Consider the following 17,311-nt stretch of genomic DNA (forward strand, 5'->3'; position numbering starts at 1 on the left):
TTTCCTCTGGATCAACTGCACAGTACATTAAAATAGAAATCCTCTTCTCTATTTATAAGTTGTAATAATCACCTCCAAAGCACTTTAAATTTTATTCTGCATCATTTCTCATGTTATTCTTAAGACTTTTTTTTTGTTATAAATATATGTTGAAGAGCCAAGTGAATGACATGAATTTACATGTAATTGTGTACATATATAGAAAAGGGAATATATAGGAAACTTAAGTTGCAAGGAAAATAATTCTGACTGAAAGCTCAAAGTCCATTATCAAATGTTTTGACTTGTGAAGCTTTAGCATTTTACACTGCTTTTTTTAAACAATTTTTTTTTTAGTTCTTAAGAAAGATCATCATATTTATGAAAAACTTGGATAAAAGATGCTTTAAAAAATGCTTTGAATGCTTGTTGGTCCTCTTACTGTCCTTTCTTGTTTGTTTGATCTAAAGCCTAGGCAAACAACACATCATATCATTTCTACTTTACTGGTGTATTATCATTCTTTAGCTAGGGAGCATACCTAAGAACATGAAAAGTGTTAAGAAACAAAGTTCAATTTTCTGTTCAGAGCTCTATGGAAAAGCAACACATGTTCAGAATCATCTTTTTTTGTTTATTAAATGATGCCAGTGCAGATGGCACTAAGTTGCTTTTGCCTCATATTGTAAGGATTTCTAGAGGCAAGTATTTCTCATGAATAAAAAGAATGCCCAATAGAACATTTTTGTCTTTAGAACATCTCTATGAATTTCTATGAAAGAGTTGTTATTGCATACCCACCCATAAAAAAACCCCCAACCCAACAACATATGACAGTAGCTTGCATCTGCTTGATTTTATTAATAGTGCTGCTCAGTCTGCGGAAATGCTAATAGATATTGACACTTCAGTGACTGTAATTTTGAGACTTACTATAAAAATACCAATTTAAAACATACAAATCTTCTGTATATTTTATCTGGCATTGCTACAAACAGCATATACTTAAGAAGATAGAAGAATGTGCACATGCTCACATTTTCCAGCCTTTTGTGTAGTCTACAAGGCTGTAGGCTCTGTGTGTTTTGGCATTCTCTGCTGAGCTAAGAAACTGTGCTGTTGCTGTACTGTTTCAGCTGTGCTTAGTGCTCCATAAGGTTTGTTTCTTCCTATGGGCAAATGACTAGGAATGCCTCTTCCCTTCACTTCCCCTGTGCTGGTTCATCTGACTATGTTGTAACTGGAGGAATTAAGACAGTATCTTTTCCCTTCTGCTTTAATAGATGTTGACAGTATGTGATACACAGCATTTACTCATACAGTAGATCCAGACATAATCCCTCAAAGGACTAAACCCGAAGCATAAGCGGTTTAATATGGTTTTATACCTCTTCCAGAGGCTTACCATCTCTTAGTCTGGTTGCTCTGTGTATTTAATTTTCATTGTTTTCTTTGTATAGAAAGTCAGGAACTTGTCCTGTTTGTTTCCATGGATCTTTTTCACAGCAACAATGAAAGAAAAGGGAGTTATTTAGTGTAGAAATTAGTGGATTCTGAAAGCAAAGCAGTTCTGAAGTAGCTTGTACAACTAGCTGTACCAAATAGCTATGATGACTAGCTGTACAGTAGCTGTGATTATTTCTACTGCATGGGGGCCTTTTCTTTAAGAAAAGGGATATGGTGGCTAGTGGGGGATGGAGTTCACCTCAGTGTTCTATTAGAAAAAATATTTCATGTTCCTGGCTATGTATTAACTTAAAAGTGACAAATACAAAAACCCAAACATGTAAGTTCCATAATGCAAAGGAATTCTTTAGCCATTTGAAAACATCACTGTTAAAATAATTAAATATGTCTTGGCTTTTCTAAAAGCTCAGTTGTTTGAATATTTCATGAAGGTTTGAGGGACTCTTGCAGTTTACTTCAAACTTCAGTTTGTCGTAGTAGATATCCTTGTATCTATATGGCTTTTATTTGATTTGAGGAGGAGAAATGGGTGAGACTGAAGCACTGTAGTTTTGAAAATCAATTTATTCCTCTTAATGTTTTCTTAGTAACACTACAAATATGTGCCCAAAGAATATACATCAAGTTGAACATCAGAAGTGAAGATCAGATCTAATGCTAATCTCAGCAGCATTGTTAATACCATACAATTAGACAGCATTCTTCAGATGAAATGTTACAGTGGCACTTGCTTGGATAGATTGGATGTCCAGGTGGAAGTTAGTTTCTAGGGCTGCTTCAGAAAAAGAGCAAAAGGAAATGTGTGAGAACTAAGTTGCAACTACCTTGGCTGCAGGTGTTAGGTGACTGTGTGTGTTTGTGTTACTGTGTAGTTATTACATAGTGTTAATATGAAAAGTCAATATAAATATATATAAAAAAAGAAAATTACAATTGTTTGGGTATTTGAATGTTTTAAAATTTATTTTTTACTGTAAACTTAATCTATAACTCTTTGTGTGCTCTTTTTTTTTTTTCCCCAAAGATGTTTCTGTAATGAATCTTACCTTAAATTACAAATCTGTACACTGATATACCTGTGCCTTACTGATGCCTTGGTCTAGGTTTATAACAATATTGAATTTTACTGCATTTCAGTTAAAGGCTGTAGTTGGAGTAGTTTGTTATGTAGGTATGTGCCAAGAGGTTTTTTGCATCTTTTCTCATCTTTAAATACTTCTGTTGTTTTGTTTTCACAAAGTCAGTCTGGTTTTATCATTGTTAAGCTTTTGGCATGATAAGGCCAAGTATTGACTGCTTTGTTGTATTGCTGCTTTTTTACAGTTACAGAAATTAATAGAAATAAATATTCCAAAGACTTACTTTGATATACTTAGGGTGAATTTTATGTGTCATCATAACTCTTCAGGTTGGTTTTAGCATAGGCAGTGTAGCTAAAGCTCTAAGCTGGAAAATTGCTGTTGCAACAATATCTGGTTAGATAGTCTCTAGTTTCAGTAAAGTGGGAGAATGCTGCTGTTTAACCAAGAAGATGTCATTGATATCAACACCACTATAACAAACTAGAGGTTTTATAAAATAGTTTGATAAAAACCTCAGATCTTAGTTGTGTAAAGGATTTCTGAGTATTTTAAAGCAAAACAAAATAGAGTAAATTGAAATCTAGTTAGGATTTATTTCATAGAATACAAGAAACAGATAATTTAAGCATATGTTCTCCAGAATTCACACCTGACATTGTTCTTCTGGCAGTTAAATGAAGTTATCTTGCTGTCCTAGCCCTTGGAGATGGGTGGGTGGTTTGGTTTCTTTGTGTTTTCTTGGGTTTTGTTTTTTAAATATATAGAGACATTGATAGCTTGGAAAGTAGTTAACCTGAAGAAAAGCTTTGAGTTATGTATTTCAGCAAACTAGGAGTAGAGTATCACTGGTTTTGCTTATATCCTAGCAGCTGTTGAATCAGTAAAAGCAAAACTGATTTCTGCCCTCTTTGTTCCCTTTATTTTCTCAAAAAATGTAGCAAGCATCCTTCATATTTTTTGCATTTAACAATTGGTAGTCATTTACTGTATTCACTAATACGTTCCTCCTCCTGTTGTTACCATTCATCATTGTTGTATCATGAGTAATGCCTTTTCATTCTTTTGCTCTGAGTGCTGTATGTGAGCAAGTACAGTGTGCTTTTTTGGTGTTCCCTGCCAGCATGAGGACATGCAGCCATGAATGCAGTTGAGCATTGTTTTCTTATCAGGAGTGGGTAGGCTCAAACTATAGTTTCACCTTAAAATGGTGAAATGGCTCCAAAATCTCTTATTTCCTACTGCTTGTTCCCTCCTCCAGATTGCAGCACTGCAGTTCATTGGTACTGACCTGAATGTTTGCCAGTCTCGTTCACAGAAATGAATGACATAAGCAATCCAGTTTTGAAAAAAATCTCTTTTTCTGGAAGAGACAGAGAAATAGCTTGAATGAGAGGGAGGAGGAAAATACCTTAATCTGGCATTGTCACCAAGTGAGGCTTTGACACTTCAACCAGAGAATGCCATTGCCACATACAAAGAGTCAGTCTCTTCAGTATGATTCAGTGACCATCACATTTGAACCATACTTTCCTCTCCTCAAGAGAACAAGAAGAAAGATTGCAGAGAAACAAACTTCCAAGGTAGCGTTTGCGAGGTGCTGGCTGCTGTCTGTTAAATTAAGACCTTGCCATTTCCTTCCAAGAACACTAGATTGATTTTAGGGGAAGCCTGAACCAACCCTTAGTGTCCCTCTTGCTATGTGAAGAAATCAGCTTCTTTACATGGTTTGCTGATGAGCAAGGGGTGTCAAGTATTTTCTGGGGTTAAAGAATGAAGGATAATTGTGGTTTTGCTTTACTGTAAGGGCACAGGATGTTTTATGTTCCTTAAAGTACTAAGATGCTTATAGTTTCTTCCTCAAATTCATGAGGACTAGTGTTGTCACTATACAATACAGTGTCTTTCATCAGCAAGCCTGTGTCTTGGTATCTTCTGTGGTGTGTGTTGCTGCGTTAGGAAGAGAAAAACCCTTAACATCTCTGAAGACAGACAACTTTATGTTTTTATGTCCAGAATAATAAACTTCATTTCCTACTGATTTTTTTAAAGTAGAGGAAGTAATCAATTCTTAGGATTTAGGGTTTTTTTAGTGTATTAAATAAGATTCTTAATGAGTAACAATTTTTAAAAATAATTCTTTATTTCAACAGGAGCATGTTGGGGCTTGTCAGTTGGCCAAATAAGCCTTCTTGTATTTGCCAGGTTGTATGCTGAGCTATGTGCTCCCCAACACAATCTTTCTCTTTCCTGTATTTGTACATCCTCTAGTCCATAATTCTGACCTTGTTTGTAAATAGTGGAATGGGCTAAAAAGAACCTGGCCAGATATTTTTCTGTCTAGTTGTTTGTGCCTTTCTGTATAAACATCTTTTGGGTGATTTCGTTTTCCACTCTGTTGCTGCTGATGTAACTGGTAAGGACCCTTTGAAAGTCTTAAGGGGGTAGAAAGTGCTTTCACCAGCTTAGAGTAGTCCTGTCCTGTTAGCATCAGACAAGAAATTTAAGGAGCTAATGGTAATATGGAACTGTTGCTTTTAGAGTAAATTAACAGAGATTAGGAACAAAATTATTGTGAACTACTTGTAACAAGCCTAAACTCAGAATTTTCAAAGATGTGATATATAGGGGGCTCTGTGTGTTGGTTTTTGTTGTGGTGTGGGTTTCCTTTTTTAATGCTCATGGAAAACATAGGTAGACATGATTAAACAAAAACATGCCATGGGATTCTGGCATATCTGCAGGTACTATTGGGCTGCCAGGTACTTGGATGACAGGAGTGTGCAGGGGATCATCAAAGAGTTCCAGGAAAGAGTGATGTTTCAATGGACGATGCTGTGCTTTCTGGGTTAATATTTAGTATGTATCCAAGCTTGCTGTTGATCTTGCTTTCTTTCATTGGTCATGGTCTTTCAAACCAATGCCTTGCTTTTCTGCTTCCAGTGATTTTATTCTGTTCACTAAAAATGTTTCACCATTTACAGACTGTGTTGGGTGTAGGTGGCAAGGTTTTGGTAGCAGTGAGGGCTGCAGGTGTGGCTTCTATGACAAGATGGTAGAAGCTGCCCCCATGTCAGATGAAGCTAGTTCCAGCTGGCTCCAAGATGGACCTGCTGCTGGCCAAAGCTGAGTCAGTCAGTCATATCAGTAGCACCTCTGTGATAATATATTTAAGAAAGTGTAAAATACTGCTGCACTACAGCAGCCAGGAGAGGGGAGTCAGAATATGTGAGGAACAACTGCAGACACCATGGTCAGTGAAGAAGGAGGGTGAGGAGTTGCTCCAGGCACCAGAGCAGAGATTCCCCTGCAGCCCCCGGTGAGGCAGGCTGTGCCCCTGCAGCCCATGGAGGTCCACGGTGGAGCAGATCTCCACCTGCAGCCCCTGGAGGACCCCACTCAGAGCAGGTGGATGCCTGAAGGAGGCTGTGACCCTGCGGGAAGCCCACACTGGAGCAAGCTCCTGGCAGGACCAGTGGCCCCGTGGAGAGAGGAGCCCACGCTGGAGCAGGTTTGCTGACAGGACTTGTGACCACGTGGAAGGGACTCACACTGGAGCAGTGGAAGAGTATGAGGTGGAAGGAGCAACAGAGATGTGTGATGGAGTGACCACAGCCCCCAGTCCTTGTTGCCCTGCACCACTTGGGGAGGGGAGGAGATAGAGAAAATCAAGAGTGATAGAGCGGCTTGATGGACACCTGGCAGACAGTGAAGGTCAACCCACCACATAGATACGGTCCACTGGTACTGTAGTGTAGATCTCATAGAATTGTGGTTTTTGCTTTTCCCTAGCTACCTCATTTATTTTTTTTTCTGAATATTGATTAATTACACAGTATTCTTTCTCCACTTGTTATAACTGGCTTTTAGCAAGTGTCAGTCACACTTGTAATACTGGAGGGCTCATAGCTATAATTAAATCAAAGGCTGGAAGTAGATGCTTTGTCTACTGTTTGATCAGTTGGGGAGGAGGAAACATGTATGTGGAAGTAGAGAACTCTCTATTTCAAAATGGAAGAGCTGATTTTTGATATTTTTTTTTTTCTTAATTGGATATTTTGGCCTTTGAACAAATGCTGTAATACCCTTTGATCAGTTTTGCCTTGCTTACCAGTCCTGAAACTTTGCTTCAAGTCATTCATTGTCTCAAATGGGACAGACTATGTGAACTGATAGCTATCTAGTTATATAGATATAAGGCAGGAAAAATAAGATGAAGTTTTGACATAGGTTATATTAAACAGTGTACAGTTTCACAGCAAAACATCTTTTTGTGAACTCTTATCTTCTTCTTTTTGATCATACTGGTTAAGCACTGCTGTTATACCATACTTATATGCACTACCATACTTAATTCAGAAAATGATTTTTCTCACAAATTTGACACTTCACAGAATAATTAGCCCTTAGCACCACTGAACCTCTAGAGGAAAACCTGTCTGTATAGTTCTTGCTACCTTAAGGATATAGGCAAGTCAACAGATAACATTTTCCTTTGTCCCATTTTGTGTAGTTATGGTGGATATTTTTTCCTATTATTGTCACAGTTAATGTATATGAATGAGTGAAGACTATACTTCACTGAAATAAACATATCTATACTTTGAATCACCCATTTTTGAGTTTACTACAGGTTCTGCAACATCTCCAATCCTTAGATGTGATCTTCAAATAAGCTTGGAAGAGGAGGTGTGAAATAAATGCTAAAAATGATTCATGGCGAAAAAAAAATATGATCACAAATCTGTGTATAATTAGCAAACATAAATTTAAACTAGCGATTTTTTTAATGCTGAATCTTTTGGGGTGGTAGATTAAGTCTTCACAAACAATACAACTAATGATCCCTTATGCCTTCCAACTTTTGAGCCTTTAATGATTACAGTGACAAACTTCTGATTATAGAGTGATGCTTTTCCCTTCCTATTCCTTCAGGAAGTAAAAACCAACCAAACAAAAGCAGTCTATGAAGATCCTACTTTTTCCTCTGTTGGCTGTGAACCCTGAACTGTGAACCAGTGTTCACCGTAAGGTAAACTTGTGTCAAGGGCTTTAATGGTTTAGGGATCAAGGGCTTTTGTTCGTGAGGGTTTTTTTTTTTCTCCTGCTCTGAGTTCTTCAGTAGATCTGCCTCATAAAAATTTGGAGAAGTGGTGGAGAAAAGCCATCACAGTGTTGTAGATCTGCAAGGCAATTTTACATTGTTTGATTTGATGCCTTCAGATGGTCTGACATTGTGATATATTATGAAATGAACATTTTTCTGCTTGCTAGGCTTCCCTGTTTTACAGGGAGGGAAACAACACTATACTTTGTGTTCCCTTCTACCTTCTGTGTATTTACCCAAACTATCCATTGAGACGTTCTTATTTTGAACAATATTAGACAAGCACGTCTTCCATGCAAAACACATTTTCCTGTCTTTGATAATTATAATATAACAGTGGACTATCTTCTGAAGTACATCCTTTCTTCCATTACAGTTTTTCTGTTTGGGCAACTATCCACAAGATAGGTGGACAGACACATAGGGAGGGGGGGGGTGGGTGTCTGCCTGTCTATATTTATAAATACATATTTCAGAAGAGTGGTGGTGTGGAATACTTGTTGTGACTGTCCTGCCACACCCACTTCTGAGTATTGACAGCCATCTCAGTTGTAGAACACCAGTGCTAAGCAATTCTTCATATATGTGTAGAAGGAAAATTTGAACAAAGATATGACAAATTTGAACTAAATCACATTGTGTAGTTTCGTACATTTCCTTAAATGCAGTTCTCTTGGTTCATTCTGGTTTTTGGAGCATTACAATTAAACGTATGAACTAGTTGGTCAAATCAGTGGTTTGGGGGAACATGTTGTTTTATTAAGTACTTAAATATGAGTTTGACTATTTTGGCTGGAGACGTGAGCTATGAGTTTAGGTAATTTAACTGCCATGGTAACTGACTGGAGATATGACCCAACATTGATGTTGTACAGGCATTTTTTCACTGATCTGTATTTACCGTGCTGGGAATACACGTAATTTTCTTTAAAAAAACCCTCCTTCCTCCCCTGCCCCACCCAAGCTCAAGAATTCTCTTAGAGAATAAAGGAATGTTAGGAAAACTAGGTATGTGTGTTTTGCATTGTTAGGCCTTACGAGTTTTATTGCTTCAGAAACTTTTGAGACCTGAGCAAGTAAGACTAGGTGTGAAGAGAACAGCCACTGAAAAAGAGGGGGTAAACAGTGTAATGTATGCTTTTTATGAGGGATTTGAATGAAAAAGGGTAACTTATTTCATTATTTATATGAACCATGTAATGAGCTTTTTCGTACTCTGGAAACCAAAACATAATTATTGGGAGCTGAAATGACTGGACAAAATGGACTTACTGATGGCTGCAGTTAGTATCATATGGCTGTGTCTTCCCTTTCCAGGCTTGTGGTAATCAACTTATGTGTACAACCTCTGCTTTCAGTCTTTGTTGTTTCCAAGGCATACGTTTTTCTGTTTATACTCCTGTTTGAAGAGACTACACTGTTGGTGCTTCTTTCTGAAGTGGTGTGTTTTTCCACAGCTCTGCAGATCTCTGAAGTAGTAACAAAATGAGGTTATATTTCTTTTTGTTAAAGATGTACTCATTTGTAAATCTTGGCTGTAGAATTCCTCTTGTGTCTTCACGTACAGCCTCTGAGGCTTGGAGGAATGCCTGGGTAGCTCAGACCCAGTGAGCACACCAGCTTCCATATCATCTTTGCCATCTGGCCGTGGGTGGCTGGAGGATGTCTTGCTGAAGCCTGTCCTGTGGAAGAAGCAGGGGGAGGTCATGCTGTCTTTTTTGCTGACTTTGTCATTCTGTGGGAATCCCCAGTGTGGAATTTGCAGTCTCTAGACTCTTTGCATTGCAACAGCGTTAAATACTTTTATTTTTAGATCACTTTCTATTTAAATAATGTGGCTGGAGTTTTATGTGAAGTAGTAAGTGTTCTGACAATAAACATAGGAACAAAATCCTAGCAACATCGAAGTGTTGTTAAAAAAGGTAGTCTTGACATCCCACTATTCTAATGAAGAGTTTTCTTCCATCTTTTTAATGGGTGAATGTAAAATCCGACTGTATCCAGCCTGAGTGATAAGCTCTACTTCTGTTTAGTGAAAACACTGAAGCACAGGAGTCCCTTTACCTGTAGTTGTATATATTAAACATACTGTGAAGTACTTGGCAAGCTAGCTGGTCATTGAGGAAGATTAAAGTGTGTGACTTCTTGTTTTAGTAAGAAGAGGGGTCTTGGAGCCTGTGACTTCATATATTGCAGTGGCCATGGAATTTTATTTTCTCCCTGTATTACTAGCATGCTGTCTGAAAGTTCAAGTGCCGTCTGTATAATGTGTCTGAAAGATGTTTATGGCACTTGAAGAAAAAAGTTTCCTGTCACCGATCTAGAAGTTGAAATACAATTTCTGCAGTTCCAAAAAAATTGAGATTGAAAACTCCAAACATTTTAATTTGTAGTGTTGACAGTTTGAGATAATAAATACTTAGTGCTGTTTTGAAAAGTGTGTATTTTTAGGCCAATTTCCTGAGGAAATGAAGCTCACATGATCTTGTTGTCTGTCTGCATGTTAGTCCTTCCTGAAAAATTGTTGAGCCTGTCATCTGTTTTTAGGCAAACTTGAAACTTGAGGTGACATTTTGAAGATGATCGTTTCTGAGTTTTGCAAAAAGTTGTTGCTCATTAGAGGAAAGACACCTAAACTTGTACTCTTGCTGAGGAGGGAGGAGACAAAATATGGCTGGTGTATGCTGTCCGTAATCAGCTAGTCAGTTTGTACCATCTAGGTTTGCTGTCTTCTGATGAGTACAAATATTGTAGAAGCCATGGAGAGTAGAGGGGGCTGTTACATCAGTGACTGAATTTAAAGGAAGAAAGATACATTTCCATTGCAAGATGAAGTTTCCTTAGTTCCAGTGTGCATGGCAAGATGTGTTCCAAGTTTTCCAAACTGAATGGAGTTGCAGAAAGAAGTCACTTCTTTATATGTGCACTTAGAAACCTTTCATTTTAAACTGTAGATAGAACAGTTGGTAGAAACCAGGCTGGTTCGTTTTGTTGTATTCTGTCTTTAAATGAGGGATTTGAAACTAAGTTACATGTATTTAACCTTATTCATCCAAAAGCTGAATTTAGCTTTCCTATAGCTATATTTTAACACTCTGTAGAGAGTGTATTTTACTCTATTAAGCAAAAATATCATCCTAGCAGCCTCTGTAAAGGTAGGACTAATCTGTGTTGTAAAAACAGAACTGACATTTCAGAACTGTTGCTTCAAAAGTCTCCTCTTCTCTGCAGTCTAGAGCTGTGTTAGCAGGTGCAAGTTACAGCCTAAATTTTGACTTCGTGTTCTGGGGTCTGCACGTATTTCAGCCCCATTTAGTGCCACTACAGATCTGTTGTGTTTAAAAGAAAATAAATACTCTCTTCTCCTCTCTCTCATATCCGTATACACACACATATATGTGGGTATGTATACACGTCTTTCTGTTTTAAGTATTTGGCAGCCAGTGGAAGGAAGTTTGAGGAGCTGCCCACGTGAGTATTTCTGAATTGTCTTGGTTTTTAAATCGACCAATTTCTGTTTTACAGTGCCTGAAAATGACAACAAAGCGGAATTTGTTTGTGCGGCTGGTGCCATGCCGCTGTCTGCGTGGAGAGGAGGAAACAGTCACCACACTTGATTATTCTCACTGCAGCCTGGAACAGGTGCCTAAGGAGATTTTTACTTTTGAAAAGACCTTGGAAGAACTCTATTTAGATGCTAATCAGATTGAAGAGCTTCCAAAGGTATGTTGGGTAGTTTTCCTTTTAGTTACATGTCATCAGCATTCTAGAAGCTGATAATGTCTAGCTTTCCAACTTTTAGGCTGCAGTTTGCCAAATATTTTTAAGTAAATGTTGGTCCCAGAATATGCAGCCCTGTAGAAGGAGTGTTTATGTGTTCCTGCTTGAATAGTTTGCTGTATGAATTGGGGTGAAATTGTTTAAGCAAGGGATACAGGCCAAGAGAGGTATATAGGAGAAGAGGGTGGCTAATTTATTTCTGTGGTAGTGTCTGCTCAAACGGACTAGCTGTACTCAACAAATTGCAGCATTATTTTGAATCTCTGATATAGAAGAAACAAGTTTAATGTCTTGTTCAGATCTCTGTGCCCACAAAAGATAGCTACAATCCAGAGTATCTGTATACTTGAAGTCTTGCTTTCGTCTTCAGTACGTGACTGAAAAGAGTTTCTGAAGTATCTCAGATTACTTAAATTCAAAAACAAGAGAGCTGGAATGCCACTTTGGTTACATCTTAATTATAGATGTATTTGCTGTTTGTTCTGTAATCTGAAGAAAAAGTGCATGCTGAATTAGTATACTAGAGAAAAGAATTACAATTTTTGCCAGCAAGACTTTTGAGAAGTACAAAGTGATCACTGCAATAGACTTGTTTCCTTTACTAGGTCCTGTCTTAGTGGAATTAAAATTCCACTAAGTTAGATGAAAGACTTGATATTTAAAGTTGTTCTGTCACAGTTGTGTGCACTGTCACACAGGACAACTATAGAATACTGTGTTAGATTTTTGAAAGGTTTGCTATAACCACTTCAGATTTTGCTAGTTTGAATTTTTTGAAAGGTAAATGAAACAAGGAAATAAACTAGTTTCAGAATAGTAACCTGACAGCTATTAGAAGGCCTGGATTCCAGTTAAAGCTGTCTTAAACCAGCTGAGTGCTTTTGAAAATCCAACTTTAAATGCTCCTGAGAAGCCACTAATGAAAATCTGTATTTGTATGTTGAACAGAGCTAATAACATAGAAATTAAAACTAGATATTTTGTCAAAGTATGTTACAGTTTAGAACTTCTACTATTTTATTGTTGTCTCTTCCCAAGCAGGATACTTTTTTACTCTACAGTTAGTCACTTTAGGTTTAAGTAGCTTGCTTTTAAAGACTTTTTATCAGCCTTCCAAGTATTTTTTCAGATTATTTCAGAATTCCTGTCTCTCATTCTTTATTGGTGAAGAATAAAATTAAATGCTTAAAAACCAGAATAAAATACCTTTCTTAGCCAAAAAAGAGGAAATTTTCTGAACTCTTCTTGCATTAAATTCCTGTTTCCCAAATCATAAGAACTAAGCAAACATCTTCCTCACAAACTCATAATTCTCTAAAAAATTCCATTTAGTATTTTTAAAAGAAGACAAAAAACTGTACTGTAGCAATCAAATGGAATGCATGTTGGCGCTTTAGATCAGAAGATCAGTCTGCCCTGTCTTCCTTTTCTTTTACATGCCATTTGACTTCATTAGTCAGTTCCTATATGAAATCTAATTTTGATGCCACTGAGAGGTGGGAAGTCTACCACTTGCATTAGTCTAGTCCAAGATTAAATTATCCATATAGTTAGAAAGACTGCTTGAACATTTTTTTTTCTTCATTTTTTTTTTTCTTTGCAGGGACCCCGAATAGCTTATATTTGCTTCATGTTAATGTGTTTATACATTATAATAAGTCATCTTTATAGGCTCCTTTTTGAGAAGCTGAGAATTTATTCAGCTTTTAAGTAATTTTGGTCATTATTTTTTACTAGCCTTTCAGTTTTCAAAAGAAAAAAAAACCCTCACACAAATTGAAATACTGTAAAAGACACAAGCAGAGAGATTACAGAGAAGTGAAGACATAGTAAAAGTGTTTCATTTAATCAACAGTAAGTGTGATCTTAACACTATTCACAGAAGAGCCATAAGGGAATGCCTCTAACATTTTAAATGATCCTAGCTGATTTGGAACCAGAGTTCCAAACTGTGTATGCCTCTTCCCCAGCCCAAGCTTTTATTTAGTTTTTTAACTCTGAAAAAGGTTTCTAATTAAGCTATCTCAGATGAAAGGTGTCTCTAGCTTTCTGAAGCCTGTTTAAGACATTCCCACTCTTCCCTTTCCTCTTTACCTTAGTGGTGTGTTCTTATCTCTGTTTTGCAGTCTGCTGCTCTTTTTGTATGCCACAGCACAACTGGTTTGGGACTGTCCTGTCATCCCAGTCACTGAAATGGCCTGTCGAGTGTGTGGCGGTTTTTTAAAAAAAATTACCTCCAGTCTTTTCAGAACTGCATCATACTTCAAAAATCCATTCTTACAGTATAGCTTCTTAATCTAGTTTGCTGGCTGAGGGTGCAGCGTGAGCAAACTCTGGTGGAAGGAAAGATGGTGGTGGTAAAGGACTTTGCTTTACACAAAACACTGGTGTGTAGTCTCAGTTTCAAAAGTGATCAGGCATTTGAAATGCTTTCATCCTGTGTGCTAAATCACATCTGTAGAGGTACGCTGTTTATCCCAAGTGCCACAGTGTGCATTTTTTTGAAAATCTCAAACTGTAGCAGTTTTAGTTTTCCCCCTCACTTTGCTGTTTGGAAGAAATTGAAATTCAACAATAAAATAGTCCTTAATTGTATGACTTCTGCTGTTCACTAACGGTAATGATGATCTACTTAATCATTGAATATGCAAACATTAAAAAAGAACAACAACAACAAAAGGACAAATTACAACGTCAGCACCATACAGAACTCCCCTCTGCCCCCCATTTTCCTTTAGGGATCTTGTAGTTTCTTGTACTGCGTTTGCTTTCACCTGACTAATCAGGGAAATTTCTAATGATTCCAAGACACCAGATTATTGTTTTCACAGATGAGTTTTAAGTATATATTCTTGCTTAAAGTACTGAAGTAAAGGAGTGGCTACAAAACATGTGAGGTCATCAGAGTTGTTCTTCCCATATAATAGCTGAAGTAACTTGTAACTCTTCAAAGCCTTAATGATAACAGCTAGTTCTATCAGGTGTACATTTCTGAGGAATTGGAAACATCAGTAGACAAGTTAAAGCTCATTCCTCGAACTGTCCATCTTGCTAATTTATGTCTGTTTTTGTTCTGGAGTGGTATATGAAAACGTTAACGTGAATGGGGCTTGTTCAACAGTCTGGTTGAAATAATGGCCTCATAATTGGGAAAGATATAAGAAGTTTTGGTTGAACTAAACCCATTGCTATGATGTTGATTAGAATAAATTCTTTTAGTTGGAGAACACTTCCTGGTTTTTTTCTCAGAATTCCAAAAGAAGAGAACACTAAGTCCAGGTATTTATGAATGATCTTATCCAAAATTGTCAGGAAAGGAATATTCATCATAAATTGTGCAGAAGATACTTTTAAATCACTTACAGATATTTCAGTACTATCTGTAAGATTCCTACATATTATTTGAGGATTTTTCTTCCATTATGCTTCCATTGCCTTATTTGTCAATTTGTAAGGCTTTTGGGTAAGCATCTCAGGGTACCTTGCATATAGGAAGAGGTCTGGCTCTGAGCTAGATAGATACAAACTGTAATACATGTATACAGAAGAGATTCTACAGTTTTCTGTATTCTTAGATAAAACTTTGACTAGTTTTCATCATAATTTTGTTGAATGCTTGTGTACTTGAGCTAGGAAGCACGGAAGGGAAAAAATATTTTAAGATATAACAGAATACAATTTAAACTTTTAGAGAAGGTCAATGCCTACGCAAATCCTGTGTTCCAAAACTATTTGACTTTTAAAAAAATGCATCTATCAATTCATTTTTTCTTTTTTTAAAAAGCTGTGATTACCTCTGGGGTATCACATGGCTTATTTTGTGGTGATTGCAGGATTATGTGTAACTACAGGTCACGGTTTCTGAGGTAGTGGAAGGAACCTGTAGGAAGTGTTAAGCATAGCTGCTGGCTTGTGACCATTGGCGGGTTTTTTTCTTTCCTAAGCATTGTAAACTTAGTCAGTTTTGAATAAAACTAGTTAAATAAAGTTTTTGTAGTCAAAGACTCTAGTCTGGCCTTCAAGCTGTGAGGTCAGAAGTTTAAAGGGATTAAAACCAAAAGCTATATAGAGGAAACTAAGAGAAAGTTGCATTCACTTTTTTCTTTGTTTCAATAGCAACTTTTTAACTGTCAGTCTCTGCACAAGCTGAGTTTGCCAGACAATGATCTAACCACATTGCCAGCATCCATTGCAAATCTCATTAATCTCAGGGAACTGGATGTCAGCAAGAATGGTAAGTCACTTCACTTATATTGGGGTAACTAAAAGGCACATCATCACTGACTGTACAAAGACACTAGTGAAAGTATAATTTCTAGAAGCTACACAGCTAGTAAATTTTAAATTACTACTCTACTGCTTAACATAAAAGATGCTCTTTTATGGTCTGGTTGTGATATCTATTTGTATCTGCCAAATTGTTGATTTGTACTTTGAGATTCATTACTGAAAGCTGATACTGTAAAATTTTATATTCTCTCAAAATGTATATACTCAAATTTATAACTTTTAGTGGCTTTCTCATGTTTCACTATACTGAAGAGAGTTTGCACAAAAATTTGTAAAATTTTGCTGGATTCTATTGTTAGATTTTGTTTCATATGAAAATTGTTTTCAGTTTATTTTAATGACCTATCTAAAATCGTCGTAGAACTTGGCTGTGTTGCTGTCCTGCTCTGAGGATAGTAACCTTTGTGTGGGGAGAAGCATCTATGGACAATGACTGGTTCACTTGTCTGAGTTGTTAAAAATCTATCATTCTGTGTGAGTCATTCTTTTAAAAACTATGGAACTGTCAGCCAAGTATTGTACACATGGGACTTTATTAATGGTGCTGCTTTGGCAAGCTGGCAGATGTGTGCAACTGAGGAAATTGAAATAACTTATATTGTCATCAGACTTAGTTGTGTGGCATATGTGAGAGAAAAAAAGTTCAATCATGCTAATTGATGAAGATAAGATAATCTTGTTTTATTAATTCAAAGTGAAGTAAGAGGACCTTTCCTTGAAATCATATTTGAAAATAAGAATTAAATAAATATGCCAAAGATTTTATCATGTTAAATTCATTGTTTTATTTGGACAGCTAGCTAATTATGATTCCCCAATGTGAAGTAAGTTTTGCTTTATTAAGGAAGTATTCCAGCAGTTGAGGTGTTGGAATTCTCCTTAATTGTTTATTGCAGCCCAGTCTGTACTTAAACTGTTACTTTATTATTTCTGCCTAAAGAACACAGCATTTAGTGTGATAAATTGACTTGATCGTCCCTGCTCTGTTCCTGGTACAAGTGGATTAATAGTCTTTCTTAAAGAACACTGGCCTTACTTAAACTTTCAGTGGCACACAACAGAGAAAGAATCCTCTTTTTGTCCTAGACTGCACTGTTGAAACGATTAACTGTTTCCAACACAAGTTCTAATGCAAAAGACCTAAAAGCAGCAAAAGGGCATTTGAGTTCTAGCGCCGGCAAATTCCGTAGTACGTAAATAGGCAGCTGGTCACTTCCCAGCTAGAGTTACTTGTCCATCCAAAATGGTTTAACCTTTAGCTAAGCCCTCAAAATGCTGATGAAAGAACACTTGTTCCCCTGAATCAAATAAATTTAAGGAGGCAGTAGCTGAACAAAATGCTATCCCAGTAAACTGTGAAGCTTTGTTTTCTAGAGGTTGTTTTGTTTCGTTTTTAACACATTTCAGAGAAATGACAGGACAGAAACTTACTTAAACTACGGTCATGTGCCCGTTCTCAATCTTATCACAGTTTGGAAAGCTTCTCTGCCTAGTGTTGCACATCAAAAATAGTCCTGAAGTTACACGCTTGTTTACTTGGGGCATCTTGTCTCCCACTATTTGTGAAAGCTCTGTAAAACTCAAAAAAACAGATCAGGGTCCCTGTTTG

General features: G+C 37.0%; 1 protein-coding gene across 3 annotated transcripts in view; it reads left to right on the top strand.

Annotated features, from left to right (window-relative positions):
• The window catches only part of ERBIN (erbb2 interacting protein), a 127,618-nt gene that overhangs the window by 48,615 nt on the left and 61,692 nt on the right, over positions 1 to 17,311 (top strand). For all 3 annotated transcript variants that reach the window (XM_074931193.1, XM_074931192.1, XM_074931194.1), the window contains 2 exons: positions 11,158 to 11,355; positions 15,529 to 15,646. In XM_074931193.1, coding sequence (XP_074787294.1) covers positions 11,167 to 11,355; positions 15,529 to 15,646 — 307 coding nt within the window. In that variant the 5' untranslated portion in view covers positions 11,158 to 11,166. The remainder of the gene's footprint in view (positions 1 to 11,157; positions 11,356 to 15,528; positions 15,647 to 17,311) is intronic.

This window comes from Athene noctua, chromosome Z (assembly GCF_965140245.1).
Source record: "Athene noctua chromosome Z, bAthNoc1.hap1.1, whole genome shotgun sequence".
Lineage (NCBI taxonomy): Eukaryota > Metazoa > Chordata > Aves > Strigiformes > Strigidae > Athene > Athene noctua.